The sequence below is a fragment of the Chanodichthys erythropterus genome, chromosome 17 (genome assembly GCF_024489055.1).
Source record: "Chanodichthys erythropterus isolate Z2021 chromosome 17, ASM2448905v1, whole genome shotgun sequence".
Classification (NCBI taxonomy): domain Eukaryota; kingdom Metazoa; phylum Chordata; class Actinopteri; order Cypriniformes; family Xenocyprididae; genus Chanodichthys; species Chanodichthys erythropterus.
Genome location: NC_090237.1, coordinates 12,652,605 through 12,673,330, shown reverse-complemented (window position 1 = coordinate 12,673,330; position 20,726 = coordinate 12,652,605). Strand labels below are relative to the sequence as shown.

The following is a 20,726-nucleotide window of genomic DNA, read 5'->3' as shown; positions in this document are numbered from 1 at the left end:
AACTGTGTATTTATTAACCTAACAGTACAAACTGGAACAGATATTAGATATTCTCACCAATATGTGTGCTGACCAGCTGATACTAACATGCACCAACTGCATAATATGCAAAACAAGGGAACTAGCATAACATCAATAAAAATCTTTAAAAGCATTTGTTTTTCATTTAATGATTTGAGCATGTCACTTAGCAAACATTGATTTTTTTTTAAAACGAAATAACAATTTCCAGCATTTTAACAATTTTAAACATCAGCATTTATTGAGATATTGAACTGTTTGCAATGATTGAAATGAGAAATTGACTGAAAAATGAGGATTCTGGATTCTGTGGAGCTGGATTCTGTCATCACAACCTTACTTCTAATCAACACAGTCTCCATATATTGGATTTTTAAACTGAAAATCTGCAAGAGAAATTCAAGAAAATGCCACAATTAAGATAGTTTACTTGAAAAAGTGCCATATAATAAACTTTGATTCATTCAAATGACATTTTAAACCGAACAATGAACAATTACGTTTTTGTTTTTTCCGTTTTTTGCCAGCATTGCCTGGAATGGAGAGCTCTGCCTGGTTGACTGAAATATTTCAAACAAATATTTGGGTTATTTCCATTCTTAGCACATACAGTTAATCTGTTTTTCCAAACACAAACGTTGTCTTACCATAGTATGGTTTTACATCTGAAGGATGACTTGCAGTTGGCTCAGGAACGGGAGCGGGTCTAAAAGCTGGTTTGTTTCAAAATTAGAATTTATTTATCATTTATCATAGATTTACAAAGTAATAATAAATAAATAAATGATGAGTCACCTCTCTGAGGATGTGGCCCCTGCTGCACAGAAGAACTTTGATTTGGAGCATGTACATCATTTTCTTGACATGAAAAAAATACATTTATAATTTTACCCAAAATCATGATGGAAAAATAATTCATTTGAAACCAAACTTTAAGAAAAAGGCTAATGCAGAATCTTACAGTTTGCACAAGTTTGTCATTATAGCAGTGAACAGAAGAAACACATACCATACACAGTTGTAAAGCCTCTTCTCAGACCTTCAGAAATAAGATCAACAGACAAACATGTTTATTCTCAGTATTGTATATTGTATTTCTGTGGCATTCTGTTACTGTAAGAGTTATGTTTAGTTGTGTTAGTACATGTTTTAGGGCATGTTTACGCGACAACAATGTACTAAAAACCAAAAAGTTTTTTGCTTTTACGCATACAGACAACAGTGTTTTCAAAACAATCCTCAAAGTGCTGTTGTTCACTGTAAAAAATGACCGTGATTTTAACAGTAAAAGACTGTAAAAATGCTGCAGTGAAAAACTGTCAATTGGTTTACAGAAAGTTTCCGTACTTTTTAATTACAGTAAAATACCGTTAAATTCATAGTTTTTGGAAGTGAAAAATAACAATTCATTGTAAATTTTACAGTAAAAAAACGTAAATTGACATTCCCACAATTCCCTGCGTGACACTTCACATTTGATATATTTTCGTTGAAATAACTCTGTTTCTTCTTAGTTTTTCTCATTTTTTCTAATCAGTACATTAGGGTTTTATGTTACATCTAATGTTGTTAAATTTATGTTTATTGCATTTTTAAAATTTCATGCATGTTACCATGATGGTGTTTAGTGTGTGTGTGAATGACACTTTATGCACCTTCTATATGATAGTGTTGTCCTTCTCAGCTTGTGGAAAATCTGCTTGTGATGAATTTTGATTCATCATGTGACTCTCATCACCACTGTGTTTTGTGACTATCAGTGTATTATAAAGGTACAAAACAGATATTAGTACTTCATTAGGTTGGTAAATTAACATTATATCGGTTAATGAAATACCTTTTTTTACCGTAAATTTAACAGATTTTATTTTACGTTGCTACTGTATTTTTTACGGTAAAGTTCTGGCAACCAGAGCTGCCGGTTTTTTACTGTAAATTTTACTGGGATTTTTTTTACAGTGTTGTGTAAACAAACGGCCAAAATGCATACATTTTTTTTTGTTTTGTTTTTAGTTGGAAACGGTGTTGCCCATTAGTTGGCTTTCCCTGTTCTTGTTTGCTTGTGTTCTCATTCATTGTTTGTTGCCTTGGTTTCTAATTGAATTACACACCTGTTCCCTGTTCTGTTGATTACCTTGTATGTAAGCCCTTGGCTTTACTCAGTTCCTCGTGTTAGGGGCTCTGTTAAGACATGTTTAGTCCATCCACCTTATTTTTCATTGTGTTTTCTGTGAAAGTGCAAGACTTCCGATTTATTAGCCGCTATAGGGAAATAATGAGAAGAATATAGAAGTGCAGTAAACTGTAAAAATAAGGTGCACTCAAAAAAATGAACTTTCACTGTTGTTAGTTTCACTCAAACCACCCTTGTTCACATTACTTAAAAAACTCATGCAACTACATGAACGTAATTTAACTGCGTTGTTTCTACTAAAATTGAGTATTGTCAGCTTTACTTAGTAAGTGTTTGTTCAGTCAACTTAACATTGCTGTGTGAAATGCACACATTATTGTTGACATAACTGTGCAGTGGATCCGTAATTCCCAGCATGCTTTGCAAGGGACTGCATTAGGAGAGTAAATTTAGGGATTAAAGTGTTATTTTATGTGTTTCTCAGTAAAGGGAAAGATGTTGTTGTTAGTTTATGTTAGTGTTTAATGTTCAGTTACTGTATGTTGGACATTTAGAGTAGTTTCTGTAATGTTTTTGAATTTTGTGATTACCATTATGCAGACGAGTGTCGCCTGTGTTTAGGCTGTGAGCGCTCATATACGCATGTTTATAGGATGAAATTCAATTGAGTTTGTTCAATTAGTCATTTTTTGAGTGCATTTTGGGGTGAGAGGCTGCATTCTGATATGTTGTATCCTTTTTATTTAAATGATTATTCAAAAAATCAAAGTAAAGTAAACTGCACATATAAATATTATGTAACAATGACGTTCAAATGATTTGTATTTACTCAAAGAAATTGTCAGCTTTACTTGAATTCTTTTGTTCATTCAACTAAATAGTTTTTTGTACAAATTACTCAATATTGTTGCGTGGAACCACTTGACACTTATTTTTTAAGTAAATCCAACAATTCATTTTTTTGAGTGTGGATAGGCATGCATGTTTGGCACAAGTGCTCTGTAAAAGAATGCGAATGCTCAAGCACGCAGTCTTTCTTTAGAAAGTGACATCGGCAACCACTTGTCTGGCATACGTAATACAGCATTTTTAGATCCGTGTGAACGGAGATAGTTTTGATAATGTTGTGATCTGTACAAAGAAAAAATGTTTCCGTTTTTAGTACATCCTTGTCTTGTAAATACCCTTAGTGTTGTGTTAGAGTGTGTAACACTTGGTTTCCCTCTGTGTTAAAAGTCAGTTTAATCATCTTCCTGCTTGCTCTCTTGGTACCACTTTTCACATTACAGTTACTTAACTATTTCCCTCAAATATAGAATATAGAAGCCCCCAGTTTGAAACCCCTGTTCTAGATACCAAACTTCAAACGAAGTGGCAAACAAATGATGTTAGATGTTTTCTCATTTGATATTTCTTATATAATGCATTGACATTCATGTGTGTTTTTCAAAACCATTGGCTTGTAAACATTTAAGTGCTGTTTCTTACCCCTGTTGTTCTGGTTTCTCTGTTCACTTCTCTCTGTATTCCGTGTTTCCTCAGGGTGGTTATTACCTAAGAGTCAAATGGTTTTCGTAAAGGTCAAGAAACTCCACAGAATGTAACTCACTGAACGTCTCTGCTCACCTTCACTCTGAACTCCACTAACAGGATTAGATTTGGATGATTTATTTGTATGCTTTCCTGTCCAAAAGAAGAGAATACTTTTAATCAAAGCTGATATTATAACATTAATTTGTGTAAATACAACAATTATTCTTAAAAAAAAAATGTAAGAAACCAGTGCTCACCACAAAATTTTGAAAACAAGCTAAATGAAATAAAAAGGAGAATAAACAATCCAGCTCCAGCAGCAAAGTAGTACCAGGGATTTAAGTCATCACGTCGTTCTACAAGGACAATCACAGCCTATTAGAGGATTTCAGCTAAATGTAAACAGTATGATAATTATGAAATTATAAAAGGGATTAAGAAATTAAAGCATTGTTGTGGCCCAAAATGAATTAATTGTATAAAATGCAACATTATGTTAAGTATCTTTACTAACATTTGAATTAATCATTTAATACAATGCACTTATTGAGTATGTTTTCACATAAAAAAAACATCTGAATGGAATTATATCTGTAATTAATTTCTGTAATTAAATCTATAATTATACTGTTGACCCATCCCTTAACTCACCTTTACACCTACACCACCAAACCGGTCCCCAACTTTACCCGAATCCCACCTCAAAAGCAGCAAAAGTATTTTGCAGTACAACATGAACACAATAAGTTGTAGTAAATGCATAGTAGTTAAAGACACCTAAAGTGTGACCAGAAAAAAATGACTGTACAAATGACCACGTAAAACGTCAGATTATATAATTATACTGTAAAATGCTGTCAAATGTATGGTTTTTGCAAGTAAAAACTATATATAAATATTTTTGTTTCTTCTTAGGTTTTGATTTCAGTGATGCTGGTTTTGTTATTTAGTAGCCTAGTGTTTATTGCATTATTTTATTGTCGTGTGTTACCCTGATGGTGTTTTGTGTTGGCCATGTTTTATGAACAAGCAGCTTGCAATGAATTCTGGCTAAGCATTTGGCTCTCTGTTGTACTGCTAATGGTATTATCACTAGTAAAAAAATAATTTAAAAAAAAAGATTTTTGTATTTCAATGAGATTGGTAAATTAACATATCATTTAATGAAATACATGGTTTTAAGTTCAGGCACTAATATACCATATTTTTACCATATGTTTAACAGTGATTTTCTGGCATTATCAACTGCCATTTTTCCCCCATAATCCTTTTTAAAAAACATTTTAGCATCTATAAACACATGACAGCTGTACTGACATATAGTACTTGTGACAACTTCCCCAGGTCACAACGAGCTCCATTCTTAGATATTTCAACTGATCTTACTCTCAATTAGACGTTCTGTGATCTCCACTCTCCAGCATTCACTGCTCAGCTCACACAAGTACGGGCCGATGTCTGAAAACTCCAAATCACGGATGAGGATGGAGAAGTTTCCGTCATTGAACAGAAGTGGGAAAACGTTGACTCGTCCTTCTGTAGGACTATGAAAGATAATTGTACCATTATTCATCATAGTTAGAAGAGTAGCTCCATTGGAAGAGTTGCTCCATTTCACTGTCTCTGATTCATTGTCAAAGCTTTTATTAACGTGACAAGGGAGAAAGACTTCTGATTTCAGAGAGGCGCTGATTTTGATCTCTTTACATCTGTTCCAGCGTTCCAGAGCTAAAATGGAGAGGCATTGAAATATAACAGATTCAGTATCACAGACACACATTTTCATCTCTTAAGAGTCAGTTGCTACCAAAAATTATTAAAGAATATTTCTAAAGAAATTTCTGGTTCATTAACCTTAAAAAATTAAATAAAAATGATTAAAAAATAAAGAACTTAAAAGTTTTTTTTTTTATTATTATTAAAATAAATGTAAAAATATTAGAATTGCTAGTACTGAGACAATATTGATATTATTCTTTTGGGCCATTATTGATAATTTTAATAATATAGTCAATATTTTGATTTATTTTGATTTTGCCCCCAATATTAGCTTACATCATGATTGATAATAAATTCTGGTATTTTGAACCTACCATGTGAAGACACCAAAGCACCAAAAAATATCCAAAGATGTGAAATGTACATGATGCATGTCAAGTTTGCAAGTCCAAGTCAGAGATGGAGAATGTGTAGGCTGATGTCCTTCACATGTTATTTCCTGTCAAATCACACACACAGCCTCTTAAATGCGGCGGTCTAGAGCTGTGAATTCACAGCCCAAGTGACTTGACATTTACCTGTAACTGGCATATGCTTTTTTTTACAGCCAGATTAGTGATGTAACTATGACCAAACAATGAAAAATGTACTTTGTAATACATTTGATAACATTGAAGGCTGTGTGTAGAGTGATTTTCTTTTGCACTACATTGTGTCTTGAGGTTGCAGAGTCAAACGCCAGGCTACTTACCTCAGTTTAAACAGCAGGTTTCCATTTCTACTACCACATCCTGTAGCAAAGTCAAAGTGAGATCAACTTAGTGAGATGCATGCCCTGTAGCAAAACTAATGTGCCAGAGATTATTCTTGTCCAAATCGTTCACAAAGCATTTAATCATGGATGTCATAAGCTACAGTTTCTACTCACCGTACTATGCAATTTCAGCCTTAATTTGCATAAAGGTATTGCAAAATATTTAGTTTAGGCCTATCAAATATCATTTTACACTGAAAAACAATTTTTTGATTTTAAATCACATTTACTATCACATCAAACATGCAAGTTATTTGACTGAAATGAAGATTGTGCCCCAGCCACAAAAACAGGTTTTTCCCCTTTTTTGAAACCATGTATACCTTGCTTATCGCATAAGCTGTTTAAGATTCGCTTGCAAAAACCACGACATGAGCATGTGAAAGTATAGCCAGTGTTTCCTTTAAATGACCTTAAAAATAACACTGGAGGTTTTGATCATAATTTTAGTTTTCTTGTTGCTTTTTTTTATGACGTGCTTTAGTATATTACAAGTTCATCTAAATAAATCACACATTCTAACTTTTAATCCTTAAAATGTATTTTCATGCTTCTAGTAGGCCTACTTACTTATTTATTTTTTTAGCTATATCCACTCCACTAGTACTTATTCTTTGGTTAATATTGCTTATTCTTTAGGTACTAGTCCTTATTCTTTAGAAAAAAATTAACTAATTTAATAATTGTTTATCTTTACAATGGAACAACAAATAAGAGAGAGAGATGAGAGGAAATGGAATGAGAAGAGAGGAAAAAGAAGGTACAACATGTCAGAGGTTGTTAAATAAATCCGAAGAAGATGCAACTGTGTTGAAAACATTTCTCAAAATGACTGAACATGATTTCCTTTCAAAGCTTGAAGCTAAACGTTTACTACAGGTAATAGCGACTTCTACTGGACAGAAGAGTCAATAATAATATCCATGTGACCCTCTCAGGCTGTTTTTTTCTTAGCATGATTTCTTTTTAGCGATACTGTAATTTCCTTATTATTGTACCTAATGAAGCAATGCAGATATTAGTAGTAAGTAGGCTATGCCATGTCATTTTCACTTATTCAGGGCTTGAAATGGGGCGCGTTCCAATACAAATTGGTTAATTTTTGGGGGGAAATGAAAGGGATTTCTATCTTTTATTCACTGAATAGCCTACTAAAGCAATCCGAATTCAGCACAAAAACGTGGCGCAATAATAATTTGTAAAGTTTGGATGCACAATGTCATTTGCGGGTTGCAGCCAATGGAAATGCTTCTCTGTCAGTTCGCGTCCTCACAGAACCAGATTAAAGGGTTAGTTCACCCAAAAATGAAAATTCTGTCATTAATTACTTACCCCCATGTCGTTCGACACCTGTAAGACCTTCGTTCATCTTCGGAACACAAATGATATAGCCAGCAATGTCATTTCCTCTCTCAAGACCTATAAAAGGTACTAAAGACGTCGTTACAAAGTCCATCTCACTACAGTGGTTCTACAATCATTTTATGAAGCGACGAGAATAGTTTTTGTGCGCAAAAAAAACTAAATAACGACTTATATAGTGATGGGCCGATTTCAAAACACTGCTTCCTGAAGCTTCGAAGCGTTATGAATCAGTGTATCGATTCACGAGTCGGGTCGCGTGTCAAACCGCAAAACTGCTGAAATCACGTGACTTTGGCGATCTGAATCATGAATCGATACACTGATTCATGCCGCTTCGAAGCTTCAGGAAGCAGTGTTTTGAAATCGGCCCATCACTATATAAGTCGTTATTTAGTTTTTTTGCGCACAAAAACTATTCTCGTCGCTTCATAAAATGATTGTAGAACCACTGTAGTCAGATGGACTTTGTAACGACGTCTTTAGTAACACCTTTTATGGTTCTTGAGAGAGGAAATGACATTGCTGGCTATGGCTTTTCTGAGCCATCGGATTTCAACAGAAATATCTTAATTTGTGTTCTGAAGATGAACGAAGGTCTTACGGGTGTCGAACGACATGAGGGTGAGTAATAAATTACATTTTTGGGTGAACTAACCCTTTAACAGAGCAGACCACAAGTGGGATGAACCGAGATTTTTGCCGAAAATATTAGCAGAAACCGTAATAGATGTGATAACAGAAAATTGTATATGCATAAAGCTGCATTTACGGAATCGTATTGCTAAATGACAATGATTCGGCAATCAAGCGAACATTCAAATCTGCGTTGGCGCTGCCGCTGATCCAGAGAGAGCCGTTGTCGGTATGAAACAGCTTCACAGTCTTTTCAACCATACAATAATTAAGATTATCACAGAATTTCTGGGATAAAAGTTTATAGTTCGGATATAGCTAAATTATTTTTACATTAGCTTCCCTTTCCCTTAAAACTAGATTCATCTTTAATTGTGTTTAATATTAGTTGATTTTCAAAGCACTAAACTTAGAGGCAGACATCCAAAACATTTTTTAAAAGGTTTGTGACCTATTAAAATTCTGCATGCATCACATACCATATGCAGACTCCTACACAATGTATCTTTAATTTGGCCAAAATTACAGGATAATTGTCTCCAAGCAGAGATTGTGTTAAATGAAGTTTGTGCCACACACAATATATAAATGTTGTTCATTGTTCTATCATGTGCCTCATCTTGATACTCTAAAAAATAATTTGGAGAAAACATCAAATATGGTTATAGATTATAGAAGATTTATACACTTGGGTCATTGAAAGTAAAATAAATAAATAAAATAAGCTTTCCAACTAGAGTAGGGAAGTTCCAGCCCATATTAAATGTAAATGTAGCCTATTCTCGTGCATTGCTGCAGTGAATCACAGGAGAATATGACAAAAACTGTCTTTAGTCCAATGATCCAGAACAAGAACTTAGAAGAACTAGCAACAACTTAAAACTCAGATGACATTGAACAATGAACAGAGGAAACTAAGGGTTTAAATATAAATGACCAACAAGGTGAATGTAATTAATAGCTAAGGGAAATAATTTAATTAAATTCATTTCACATTTATTTGTAAACCACTTTTCACAATACATATAACTTGGGGTAATCAAGACTAAACTGAACTGGACACACAAAAGACAAATGCATGTACAAAAAGGAAACTAAACTAAATGTAAACCTGACAAGTTTGTTGTTGTTGTTTTCCACAGATACCCCGACTCTCAAATAGCCTAAGATTAAATAAACCTTTTCAGAAAATGTAGACAAAGATGACTAAAATATAGAGAAGCTGACATACATTTAATAGAGTAGACTAAATATTACACAACCAAACAGTGATCTTGTTTGTTTGCATTTAAATGATTTGTGCAGATCACTTGTAAATGTTTCAAAGGAAAAGCTAATTTGCACATCAGTTTTACATATGTGGTTTACAAATGTATTTGGTATATTGTCAGCATTTTTAAAAGCAGAAATTAATAAATGAAAATAGAAAAAACATTTCAAAACAGATGACATATTGATAATCTTTAATTTCCCACTGTTGTCAGCATCTCTTCGATTGCAGCATTATGCCTGGTTAACTGAAACAATTTTGTAAGTTATTCCCAGCCTTATAATAGAAACAGTTTTTTCCAAGCATAAATTGTATCTTACCATAGTATACTGTAGTCGTGGTAGAGTCATTTGGATCTGGAGTTCTGAATGCTGATGAAAAAAATTATACATTTTAGCATGCTAATTTTAATATTTAGTATTATTCTTAATTAGCATATTTGACCTCAATTATAGCTCTTCAGTACCTCTCTGCTGGATAGAAGATTGATTTGAAGAATCATGTTCTTGAAAAACAAAGTATGACATATTTATTTTTTGTAGTTATAAAATAATGTAGTTAATATAGGCTATTAGCAGTAATTTAACACCATTATCAGCTTTCAAACCACATTAGCACCAATGAAAAATGTACTTGCAAACTGCAATTAAATTAAATGTAAATTAATTATGAATTTTGTTTTTGTAATAATATATCATATTTTGTATAAACATATCAACTGGCATAAGTGGCATTAATAAATCTATCAATCCGTACTTCAGAAAAACAAACCAAGATCTTAAAATCTCATTCACATAATTTTTACCTTCGTTGTGTTCTTCATTAATAGAGCAAGATTTAGATGATCTCATACAACGGTTATGTAAGCCTGAATATTATTTTACAAACAAATAAATAGGAGTCAGTTTATCATTTCATTAAATACTGATTCATTTCATTTTTACTTTAGATAATAAATGAAAAGTATAAAGCTCACCAGTGCGATTAAATACAATAAAAAGAAGAGTGAAAAGTCCAGCTCCAGCAAAAAAGAACAACCATGGTTTATAAGAGTTCACCTCCACAGTTTCTGTGCCACAAATAGAAATTTTATGTTAAATAATTGTAAAATGATCCAGTATATTTTGTCATAATAATTTACTGTTTGTGTTTAATAAATTATTATTATCACACCATTCTGTGATTCGTCCTCTAAATTTAATTTGAAAGACTTTTCTGTGCAGGTACTGATCTTACTCTCAATTAGACGGTCTGTGATCTCCACTCTCCAGCATTCACGGTTCAGCTCACAAAAGTACAGGCCGAAGTCTGAAGGCTCCAGATCATGGATGAGGATGGAGAAGTTTCCATCATTGAATAGAAGCGGGAAAACACTCACTCGTCCTTCTCTAGGACTGTCAAGGTAGAATAAGGCATTATTCTTGATCCTTAGAAGAGTAGATTCATTGGAAGAGGGGCTCCATTTTACTGTCTCTATTTCATTGTCAAAGCTTTTATTAACGTGACAAGGGAGAAAGACTTCTGATTTCAGAGAGGCGCTGATTTTGATCTCTTTACATCTTGTGTTCCAGCGGTCCAGAGCTGAAGAACAGAAAAGCATCAAAATTTGACTAATCCAACTTTTTATCTCTTATAGGTAAAGCTATAGATATGGAGATCGAAGACACATTTTTATCTATAACTTACCGTTTGAAGACACCAGAGCACCAAAAAATATCCAAAGCTGTAAAATGCACGCCATATTTGTCAAGCACAATGTCTTTGACATTTAGCAAGAACTAAATGAAGCCACATTCAAAGAACCCTGTTAAGTCTAATAGTCACTTGTTGTTTCCGGTAGTAGCATGCACACACACACACACACACACACACACACACACACACTGCTTTTCATGCTATATGTGGTAAAGGTATGATGTCTTTTTATAACTGCAAAAGAATTATGTGTATTTGTTATCATTACTATAACTATTTTTCTGGTTGTAAAACAAGTGAGTACAGCACAAAATTATTGATTACTACTGTCATTTTCCATTTCACTCACACTGCACCTTAGTATAGAGCTGTCGTTGTCTACAAACCCCATTTCCAGAAAAGTTGGGACATTTTGTAAAATGCAATAAAATAAAATGAAGAATCTGTGATTTGTTAATTCTCTCAAACCTCATTGTATTTTGTAAGTATAAACAAATTTTGATTTTGATGGCTGCAACACTTTCCAGAAAAGTTGGGACAGAGGCATGTTTACCACCATATAAAATATATATTTAGATACCACTTGTAGTATACTATGAGTTCAAATGTACTATAAGTGGTGTCTAAATACATTTTTTAAATACAGACATTGTATATTAAAAGCACATTTTAGTTTATATTTCATACTGTCTCAAAATAGCACAGTTGAGTAACTTAGATGTTCTTAAGATAATCTTAAGATGTACTAAAGAATAATTTTTAGTATATTAAGTACAAAATTAGTGCGCGAAAATAGAGCACTTTATAGAAGTGTACTTTTTTTCACCTGGGTTGTTTGACAATTATCTCATGACATTTGGCACCAAGTGGTGAACTATGACCCATCTTTTCTTGCAAAGTCTGAGAAGCTTTTTACATTTCATTACGTTTCATTAAATGTTCTGTATACCATCTTTGGGGAAACATGAGAGTGTTTGTGCAGGCAGATCAAATCTGAGGTACATTAAGGTTCACAGAAGCATTTGAAATTTGTATTTGTATTGTGAATGTTCGTTGCGTCTCTCTATGGCTCTGTGCGGGGTCAGCACTCCAACTTACTGCAGTCAGTCAGCTCGTACAGATCTATGTTATGAATGGATGACAATTTCAACAAATAACAGTCCCTGGCATCTTTGGTGAGCTTATCGCAATATGACATTTTCACAGGTTTCTTGTGCTTCTCCATTTTTGCAAGTTATTTACTTGTTATCTCTACTCTTGTAATCTCTTTCATTCTCACAATCAGCAGGGACCTCAAATATGGTGCCGCGGTGACGTCACACACAACAAAATCACATGTCTGACAAAGACCGATTGGCTGTGCCCATACCATGGGAATGTACTGATTTATTTTTGTAAAATTTAGTGCATATACATATTCTAAAGATACCAACCTCTGTTTACAATCATTAACTGAGTATTGTGAAACAAAGAAAAAAGGCGTCATAGTATTCTGATGCATATTTCGTTATTTAAAGTGGAGCGCGGAAGCCATTCTGTAAGTGTATGTGCAATACTTCAGAGTCTTATCACCCTACAAAACTGCAAAAATACAATACAAACAACATATCACTTTAAAGAGCTTTAATTAGACAAAGCTTAAAATATTAATATAACTAAAGTCTATTTTGGGTGGATTAAATTAAAGGTTTGGGGGAACTTTATTGTATTAAACAAATATATTCACTTTTTTTTTTCATGGACTTGCAGGTGGAAATTCCTTTACGCTTCTAATCAAAGCCGGATGTGAGGAAGCGTACTGTGATAAAGGCCTATAGTCCGATTGAGGAGGGAGGAGGCTCTGGAGGAGGTCGAGGGGCTGGTGAAGAACAGGGAACCACAGGAAATGACGGCAGGAGGAGCCAGGAGCAGGAGTCGTCAGGCGGGGACCCAGATAGCAGCCAGAACGAAAGCCCACTGCCCACTGAGTCGAGGGAGGGAGAATTGGCTGATGGCACCAGGGAGATGACTGACAGAGATGAGGCCGGTGGAAGTGGAGCCCTACGTGAAGACAAAGAGCCAGTGAGACCAGTGGGACAGTGCCTGAGGACTGAGTCGGAGTTGGTGGGACAGAGGATCAAGGCTGAGCTGGAGGGAAGGCAGAGCCAGATGGAGACAAAGGGATAAAGAGACCGAGCACAGAAGATGGCTCGGAAGACCATAGGTCGACAGGCCGTGTTTGAGTGACAGGACCCACTCCACAAATGCAACAAAATCTCCCAGAGGATAGGTAAGTGTGCCTTGGATTGCTCGCTCAGCCTGGAAAAATAAAAACACATAGAGAGCAGTCAGGAAATGTGGTGTGGCAAACCAGGTCTAAAAACTTCCTTGTGTGGTCCTTGAGACTTTGTTCTTTCCACTCAAGACAGAGCAGCTGGACTGCTGGCAAGTCCATAACAAAAGGATCAAAGAAATGCCACCAAAAAAAAAAAAAAACTTCTCTTGCTTTATATTCTGTAACAGTTAGCGTGTATAAACAATCCAAAAAGACCAGAATGCACAATGAAGAAACATAACTAACTTCAGTACAAGACAAAGAACAGAGGAGAACTCAGGGTTTAAATACACAGAGGAAGCTAATTAACTGAAACAGACCAGATGTGTACTTCACTGGGAGTTTGATTGACAAGCCATCTAACCAATCATAATGTTGAATCCGCCATTTTGTCCGATAAAGCAGTCAGGAGTTAGAAGATTAACCTCGGTGGAGTTGTACTTGAAAAAGGTTCCTTCTGATGTTCATTCATGTTTATTTGATGCTATAAATTAACTAGTAGGAAGAGATGATCGGTTCATGAGCCGCTTGAACTGAGGCGCTACAGCGATCTGTTACGACACATTAAAGAGCCACAAAACAGTTTTTATTGTTTGAATTTCTAAACAAATTACACAACTTGAAAGCTGGGGCTTTGTTTAATATCATAAGTAACCTGCTCTGTCTTGTCTGTCGATGTGTTGTCAGTATCCTCTTTGCTCCACAATGTATTTTTCACTGCGTGTGGCGTGACAGCGCCATGGTTTATCGGACAAAGCAACAGTAACTAAGGGGGGCGGGTCTTTGCGAAGGGTCAATTAGACACCATGGAAACAAACTAGGGCAAGATCAGTAACCAAGGAAACTAACAATGAATGAGAACACAGGCAAACAGGAACAGGGAAAACCAAACTAAGGCCTGGGACACATTAGACGATTTTCACGATATCTTAACCGATTTTAAAACTGTAGGAGACCACAGACATAAGGCCAGTTTCAATTGATTTTTGGCAATATAGCCTAATCCTCTGAATGCATATACTAGAGAATTCGACCCGACTGTGTGACCACACCTGTTGACTGCAGGAACGATTTCACAGTGACACGTGGTCTCAAGGAGACTCGCGAAATCAAACATGACTTGAGAAGAAAAACAAATGGCCAATCGTTATCAGCAGGCTCCACGCATTCTGCTTTACAGTGAAAAATAAAATAGAAAAAAAAAGAATATGGGTGATCTTTTCTCAATACTTCACTTTCATGGCATGTAGGTGACACTTGCTCACTCTCAAAGTCAAAGTCAAAGTCAAATTTATTTATATAGCGCTTTTACAATTGGTAATTGTTTCAAAGCAGCTTTACATATTAGAAGCACAGAAAAAAAAGGGAAGTGGTTAAAACTGTACAAACAAGCGTGGTAATATGTAACATATACAAGATGGTGCTACATTAAGCCAATGTCGGCTGACTTCCAGGGGTGGAAAAAACCCCCTAGGAGAAAAACCCAGCGTGCTAGCACTGGGAAAAAAGTCCTAGGAGGGAAAAAACCCCTTGGAAGATATATATATGTAAATGTATATGGAGATCAAAATCTGAATTGTACATTTTTATTATAGAGATTAAAAATCGATTATATATAAATATATGTAAGCGGATACGGGGATCCTGGGCTACGTTGTAGTCAGGTCCAGACGCAGGTTCTCCATCTGACCTGGATACGGCCTGGATCCAGCACCCGGCAAACCTCAGGATAAGCAGAGAGACAGATATTAGCGTAGATGCCATTCTTATTCTGATGTACTGGTGTTATAGGAAATGTTCTCGGTTCCGGCCGACCTAATTATTGCAGCGTAACAATCCTTTAACGGATTTGAAAAATGTTAATGTATTGATAATGTGTTATGTGTATGCAAGAGCAAAGAGATGTGTTTTTAGTCTAGATTTAAACTGACAGAGTGTGTCTGCTTCCCGAACAATGCTAGGAAGATTGTTCCAGAGTTTAGGTGCTAAATAGGAAAATGATCTGCCGCCTTCAGTTGATTTTGATATTCTGGGTATTATCAACTGGCCTAAATTCTGAGATCTCAATAAACGTGAAGGACTATAATGCATTAAGAGCTCACTTAGGTACTGGGGAGCTAAACCATTTAGAGCTTTATAAGTAAGTAGCAAGATTTTAAAATCTATACGATGTTTAATAGGGAGCCAATGTAATGTTGACAGAACTGGGCTAATATGGTCATACTTTCTGGTTCTAGTAAGAACTCTAGCTGCCGCATTTTGAACCAACTGTAGTTTGTTTAAAAGTCGAGCAGAACAACCACCCAGTAGAGCGTTACAATAATCTAGTCTTGAGGTCATGAATGCATGAACCAACTGTTCCGCATTTGTCATTGAGAGCATATGTCGTAATTTAGATATATTTTTTAGATGGAAGAAGGCGGTTTTACAGATACTACTCTCACTGGCTATTGCGGGTATCGCGTCAGAGGCAGCCTGATCAAGAGACGTAAATATCAAACATGATATTTATGATTTGAGATCGGGGATGCTCAGTCTCGTTCGGGAGAAGTTACATAATCACAATGACACCACAAAATAAAGGATTTTTGGGACAAAGAAACGTTTGTGACAGGCCTCAAATCTATCGAATAAAATCTTAAACCCTCTCTTAAAAAGTATAAATCAATAAATGATAATAGAAAAACATTTCAAAACAGATGATGACATATAATTGTTGATCTGTAATAGGGAATCCAGGTTTATTTCCCACTGTTGTCAGCATTTCTTCGTTATGTCTGGTTGACTGAAACAATTTTGTAAGTTATTCCCAGAAACAGTTTTCTGAACTTACTATACACTGTAGTGATGGGAGAGTCCTTTGGATCTGGAGTTCTGAATGCTGAAAAAGAATAGTATTATTCTTAATTAACATATTTGAGCTCAATTATTGCCTATCTGTACCTCTTTGTTGGATAGAAGATTGATTTGAAGAATCATGTTTTTAAAAAACAAAAGAGTATGACATCATATATTTATTGTTTGATAACAAATAATATAGTTAATAAAGGCTATCAGCAGGAATTTCACACTGTATTATCAGGTTTCAAACCACAGCAGCAATTGAAAACGTACTTGCAAACTGCATTTAACTGTAAATTAATTATGAATTTTGTTTTTGTTTTAGTAATGATATATCATATTTTGTATAAACATATGAACTGGCAAGTGGCATTAATACATTTACATCATTTTTACTGGACTTACCTTCATTGTGTTCTTTATTAATAGAGCAACATTTGGATGACCTCATATATCTCACACAACGGTTATGTAAGCCTGAATATTATTTTACAAACAAATAAATAGGAGTCAGTTTATCATTTGTCTAAATACTGGTTCATTTCATTTTTACTTTAGATAATAAATGAAAAGTATAAAGCTCACCAGTGCGATTAAATACAATAAAAAGAAGAGTGAAAAGTCCAGCTCCAGCAAAAAAGAACAACCAGGGTTTATAAGAGTTCACCTCCACAGTTTCTGTGCCACAAATAGAACTTTTTTGTTATATAATTGTAAAATGATCCATTATATTTTGTCATAATTTACTATATCTCTTTAATAAATTATTATTATCACACCATTATCCTCCTCTAAATTTAATTTGAAAGACTTTCCTGTGCAGGTACTGATCTTACTCTCAATTAGACGGTCTGTGATCTCCACTCTCCAGCATTCACGGTTCAGCTCACAAAAGTACGGGCCGATGTCTGAAAACTCCAAATCATGGATGAGGATGGAGAAGTTTCCGTCATTGAATAGAAGCGGGAAAACACTCACTCGTCCTTCTCTAGGACTATGAAAGATAATTGTACCATTATTCATCATAGTTAGAAGAGTAGCTCCACTGGAAGAGTTGCTCCATTTTACTGTCTCTATTTCATTGTCAAAGCTTTTATTAACGTGACAAGGGAGAAAGACTTCTGATTTCAGAGAGGCGCTGATTTTGATCTCTTTACATCTTGTGTTCCAGCGGTCCAGAGCTGAACAATAGAAAAGCATCAAAATTTGACTAATCCAACTTTTTATCTCTTATAGGTAAAGCTATAGATATGGAGATCGAAGACACATTTTTATCTATAACTTACCGTTTGAAGACACCAGGGCACCAAAAAATATCCAAAGCTGTAAAATACACGCCATATTTGACAAGCTCGATGTCTTTGACATTTAGCAAGAACTAAATGAAGCCACATTCAAAGAACCCTGTTAAGTCTAATAGTCACTTGTTGTTTCCGGTAAAAAATGTCACACACACACACACTCACACACACATTGCTTTTCATGTCATTTGTGGTAATCTAGGTGTGATTTCTCAGGCCAACTCTTTATAACTGCAAAAGAAGTATGTGTATTTGTTATCATTACTATAACTATTTTTCTGGTTGTAAAACAAGTGAGTACAGCACAAAATTATTGATTACTACTGTCATTTTCCATTTCACTCACACTGCACCTTAGTATAGAGCTGTCGTTGTCTATAATTATATTAATTTATAAGCAATCAACAACCTGCATTTCCATACTGAAAATGTATGTATGTGCATATCTTTTTACATTTTTACATTGCATGTACAAATACATGTACATTGCAAATGTATTTATGTTTACTGTATTTAAAGGGCTAGTTAAAAAAAAAATCTGTCATCATTTACTCACCATCATATGCTTCCAAACCTGCATGACTTTTTCTTCTGGAACACAAAAAAATATATATATTGAGATGTTTTTGTTCTTCCAATGAAAGTTAATGGTAGAAATGTATTAATATAGACATCGATAGTTCTTCAAAATATCTTCTTTTGTGCTCCGTCAGAAGAAAGAAAGTAATACAGGTTTGCAACGAAGTGTGTGAGTAAATGATGACAGAATTTTCATTTTTGAGTACACTATCCTTTTAGTTTCTCCTCATAAGTAAATAAAAAAGTCTTAAATTATAAACTTGTGCAAAAAGAAAAAAAAAACTGTATCTTATTCAATTGTGGTTGGAATGGTCACAACAGTCTCAAACCCCTCCACCACACCAGATAAAATTATAAGTTGCCTTTATAAGTGCATTGGGGGGGCTTTTTTTTTTCTTTCTCAGGACCACACAGCACATGTGACAGGCCTGAATAGAGCTAACCACAGAGTTTTTTCTAAGCACACTTGAGATTTACTTCCTTGTTTGAGGGGTCCCAAAAAATAATTATGAATAATTTTAAAATGTATCTAATGGTACAGCTTCTAACTGGGGCAACTTTGAACTTATCTACCCCTAAAGGGTGCTATCTAAAAAGTCCCACAATGCACTGTGAAAACCAGTTAATGCTCACTAATGGGAGTTATGAAGCACAAAACATAGATGTTTTGGGAAAAAAAACACACTTAGGGTTGGAAATCGTAAGAAATTTTCTGGTTCCAGTTCCGCCTAACGATTCCGGTTCCATTAATATTATTAAACAACCAATAAAAATAGTAATAAGGAAAAAAATATACACAATACTCATCTCAAACAGTCATGAGCAAAATACTTAAGTAGGCCTACTGTTAAAATTAAATACTTTAAGACTTTTACTCAAGTCATATTTGAAAAGGTTACTTGTAATTTTTGATGTAAGGTATCAGTACTTTTACTCAAGTATTTTTTTCAGGTAGCCTACTCTTTACACCTCTGCGTGTCTCTGGGCCAGAGCAGACTGTGCTCGAGCTGCGGTGGTTCATGTTATACTAACGCAAAAACGGACTTCATTCGCATCAATGGAAAGGATATTTACACTGTCTGAATCGTTCCCTATTCTCTATATAGTGCACTATGTGCCATTCACCATGTAGAAACTAGTAAATGTGTGAATAAATGACCGGTTTCAGCCACAGCTTCAGTGTAGGAGGAGGCGGGGCTTCAGATTCTAGAGAGCATTTGATTGGACAGAAGATTTGATAAGAAGCCGAAGTTCGATGTGATGTCATGAAAATCCGTGATCCATTTTAGCGAAAGTGAGAGACTATAAGGTTTTAATGCTTATATCTCCTAAATCTCTATAAATCCTAAATTTTTGTCATTGTTTTGGAACACACTGGCTTATTCATAACCTTAAGGCTAACATATTCATACTAAAAGCTATAAAACTTAAATCTTGATTTCAGGGGGACTTTAATCTACATGGGCAAATCATTATCATTTAGGAATTATCCTGCGAGTGATTAAATCGAGAACGCGACCTTTTAAAGATTTTTCGTGCAGCTTTGTGCACCTCTCTCTCTTTCTTTCTCTATTTGACGGGAGTAGCACGACGGCTTTTCATTGCATTCATTGCTATAATGTTTCTGAGGTGAGACGTCTCTATTAAAAGTTCCTTTACTGATCCCCTAGGGGATCATGATTGTGTATTATGGGTATTCTCTTGCCATTGAGTGTACATCGGTTGTACACTCATTATTGCGGTGCATTATGGGATAGAATGAGATAACATCCACTATGGTTTCCGACAAAAATGGCTGTTCCCTCAAATAGGGCCATATTTAAAGGGTTAGTTCACCCAGAAATGAAAATTCTGTCATTTATTACTCAGCCTCATGTCGATCCACACCCGTAAGACCTTTCTGGACCTCAAAAGATGCAATGGCATGGGATATCCACAGATTTCATCAAAAATATCTTAATATGTATTTCGAAGACAAACAAAGGTTTTATGTGTGTGGGACATACTTTCTTGGTGAGTAATTAATGACAGAAATTAAATTTTTGGCTGAACTAACCCTTTTAAGGGTATAGAGGGCGCTTTTGAACACAGCCTAGGTCAACTATCATAGACAAGAAATAAACACAGGAACACAGAGAACCAACCCAGGACCATCCCCTGATATATGAGGGATATATTAATATATATATATATATATATATATATATATATATATATATATATATATATATATATATATATATATATATATAAATAATATAAATTCAGTTTGTCTACATACCACTAACCATGTATGTATACCATTTCTATTACAGCACTATTACACTCAGCTGTGATTCAACTCAAATTGCTTGTATACTCTTGTTCAAGAAAAAAATATATGTATATTTTGTGGTCAATTTAAAAACTGAGGCCTGAGGGTAAACTAGTTTATTGTCATATTTAGAGTTTCTGGTTTCCATGTTCACCACATCCTGTAACAAAGTCTGCGTTAGATCGCCTCAGAT

At 34.8% G+C, this 20,726-nt stretch overlaps 3 protein-coding genes across 5 annotated transcripts; all 3 read right to left on the bottom strand.

Moving 5' to 3' along the window:
• Positions 1 to 8: 8 nt before the first annotated feature.
• On the bottom strand, positions 9 to 6,882 carry LOC137004876 (uncharacterized). Of its 2 annotated transcripts, XM_067365547.1 has the most exons (12): positions 6,792 to 6,882; positions 6,159 to 6,198; positions 5,782 to 5,906; positions 5,075 to 5,416; positions 3,946 to 4,044; positions 3,782 to 3,838; positions 3,644 to 3,709; positions 1,031 to 1,060; positions 817 to 879; positions 669 to 734; positions 522 to 581; positions 9 to 407 (listed from the first exon to the last, which is right to left on the bottom strand). In XM_067365547.1, the coding sequence occupies exons 3-12, from the start codon at positions 5,831 to 5,833 to the stop codon at positions 364 to 366; spliced, it is 879 nt and encodes a 292-aa protein (XP_067221648.1). In that variant the 5' UTR covers positions 5,834 to 5,906; positions 6,159 to 6,198; positions 6,792 to 6,882; the 3' UTR covers positions 9 to 363. The 2 variants fall into 2 exon arrangements, with proteins under 2 accessions (XP_067221648.1, XP_067221646.1); XM_067365545.1 differs by lacking the exon at positions 6,792 to 6,882 and having other exon boundaries at positions 6,159 to 6,274.
• A 2,813-nt stretch (positions 6,883 to 9,695) lies between these two features.
• LOC137004151 (uncharacterized) lies at positions 9,696 to 11,230 on the bottom strand. The gene is made up of 7 exons (XM_067364355.1): positions 11,176 to 11,230; positions 10,726 to 11,070; positions 10,466 to 10,558; positions 10,295 to 10,357; positions 9,956 to 9,994; positions 9,810 to 9,860; positions 9,696 to 9,736 (listed from the first exon to the last, which is right to left on the bottom strand). Exons 1-7 carry the CDS (start codon positions 11,228 to 11,230, stop codon positions 9,723 to 9,725), a joined length of 660 nt encoding a protein of 219 aa, XP_067220456.1. The 3' UTR covers positions 9,696 to 9,722.
• Positions 11,231 to 12,601: 1,371 nt separating this feature from the next.
• Positions 12,602 to 17,763, bottom strand: LOC137004900 (uncharacterized). Of its 2 annotated transcripts, XM_067365592.1 has the most exons (6): positions 17,626 to 17,763; positions 17,176 to 17,520; positions 16,925 to 17,017; positions 16,745 to 16,816; positions 16,332 to 16,379; positions 12,602 to 15,221 (listed from the first exon to the last, which is right to left on the bottom strand). In XM_067365592.1, the coding sequence occupies exons 1-6, from the start codon at positions 17,705 to 17,707 to the stop codon at positions 15,148 to 15,150; spliced, it is 714 nt and encodes a 237-aa protein (XP_067221693.1). In that variant the 5' UTR covers positions 17,708 to 17,763; the 3' UTR covers positions 12,602 to 15,147. The 2 variants fall into 2 exon arrangements, with proteins under 2 accessions (XP_067221693.1, XP_067221694.1); XM_067365593.1 differs by lacking the exons at positions 16,745 to 16,816; positions 16,925 to 17,017.
• Between the last annotated feature and the right edge of the window lie 2,963 nt (positions 17,764 to 20,726).

Bases quoted from the DNA above. Each gene is read 5' to 3' on its own strand.
- LOC137004151 (XM_067364355.1), bottom strand. From the start codon at position 11,230: ATGGCGTGCATTTTACAGCTTTGGATATTTTTTGGTGCTCTGGTGTCT. The intron at 11,071-11,175 runs GTAAGTTATAGA...TCTGTTCTTCAG, and splicing joins TGCTCTGGTGTCTTCAAACG to CTCTGGACCGCTGGAACACA. The intron at 10,559-10,725 runs GTAAGATCAGTA...TTTGTGGCACAG, and splicing joins CACAGACCGTCTAATTGAGA to AAACTGTGGAGGTGAACTCT.
- LOC137004900 (XM_067365592.1), bottom strand. From the start codon at position 17,707: ATGTCAAAGACATCGAGCTTGTCAAATATGGCGTGTATTTTACAGCTT. The intron at 17,521-17,625 runs GTAAGTTATAGA...TCTATTGTTCAG, and splicing joins TGCCCTGGTGTCTTCAAACG to CTCTGGACCGCTGGAACACA. The intron at 16,380-16,744 runs GTAAGTCCAGTA...ATTCTTTTTCAG, and splicing joins TAATAAAGAACACAATGAAG to CATTCAGAACTCCAGATCCA.
- LOC137004876 (XM_067365547.1), bottom strand. From the start codon at position 5,833: ATGTACATTTCACATCTTTGGATATTTTTTGGTGCTTTGGTGTCTTCA. The intron at 582-668 runs GTAAGACAACGT...GAAATATTTCAG, and splicing joins AGATGTAAAACCATACTATG to TCAACCAGGCAGAGCTCTCC. The intron at 408-521 runs GTAATTGTTCAT...TTTCTCTTGCAG, and splicing joins AAAACGGAAAAAACAAAAAC to ATTTTCAGTTTAAAAATCCA.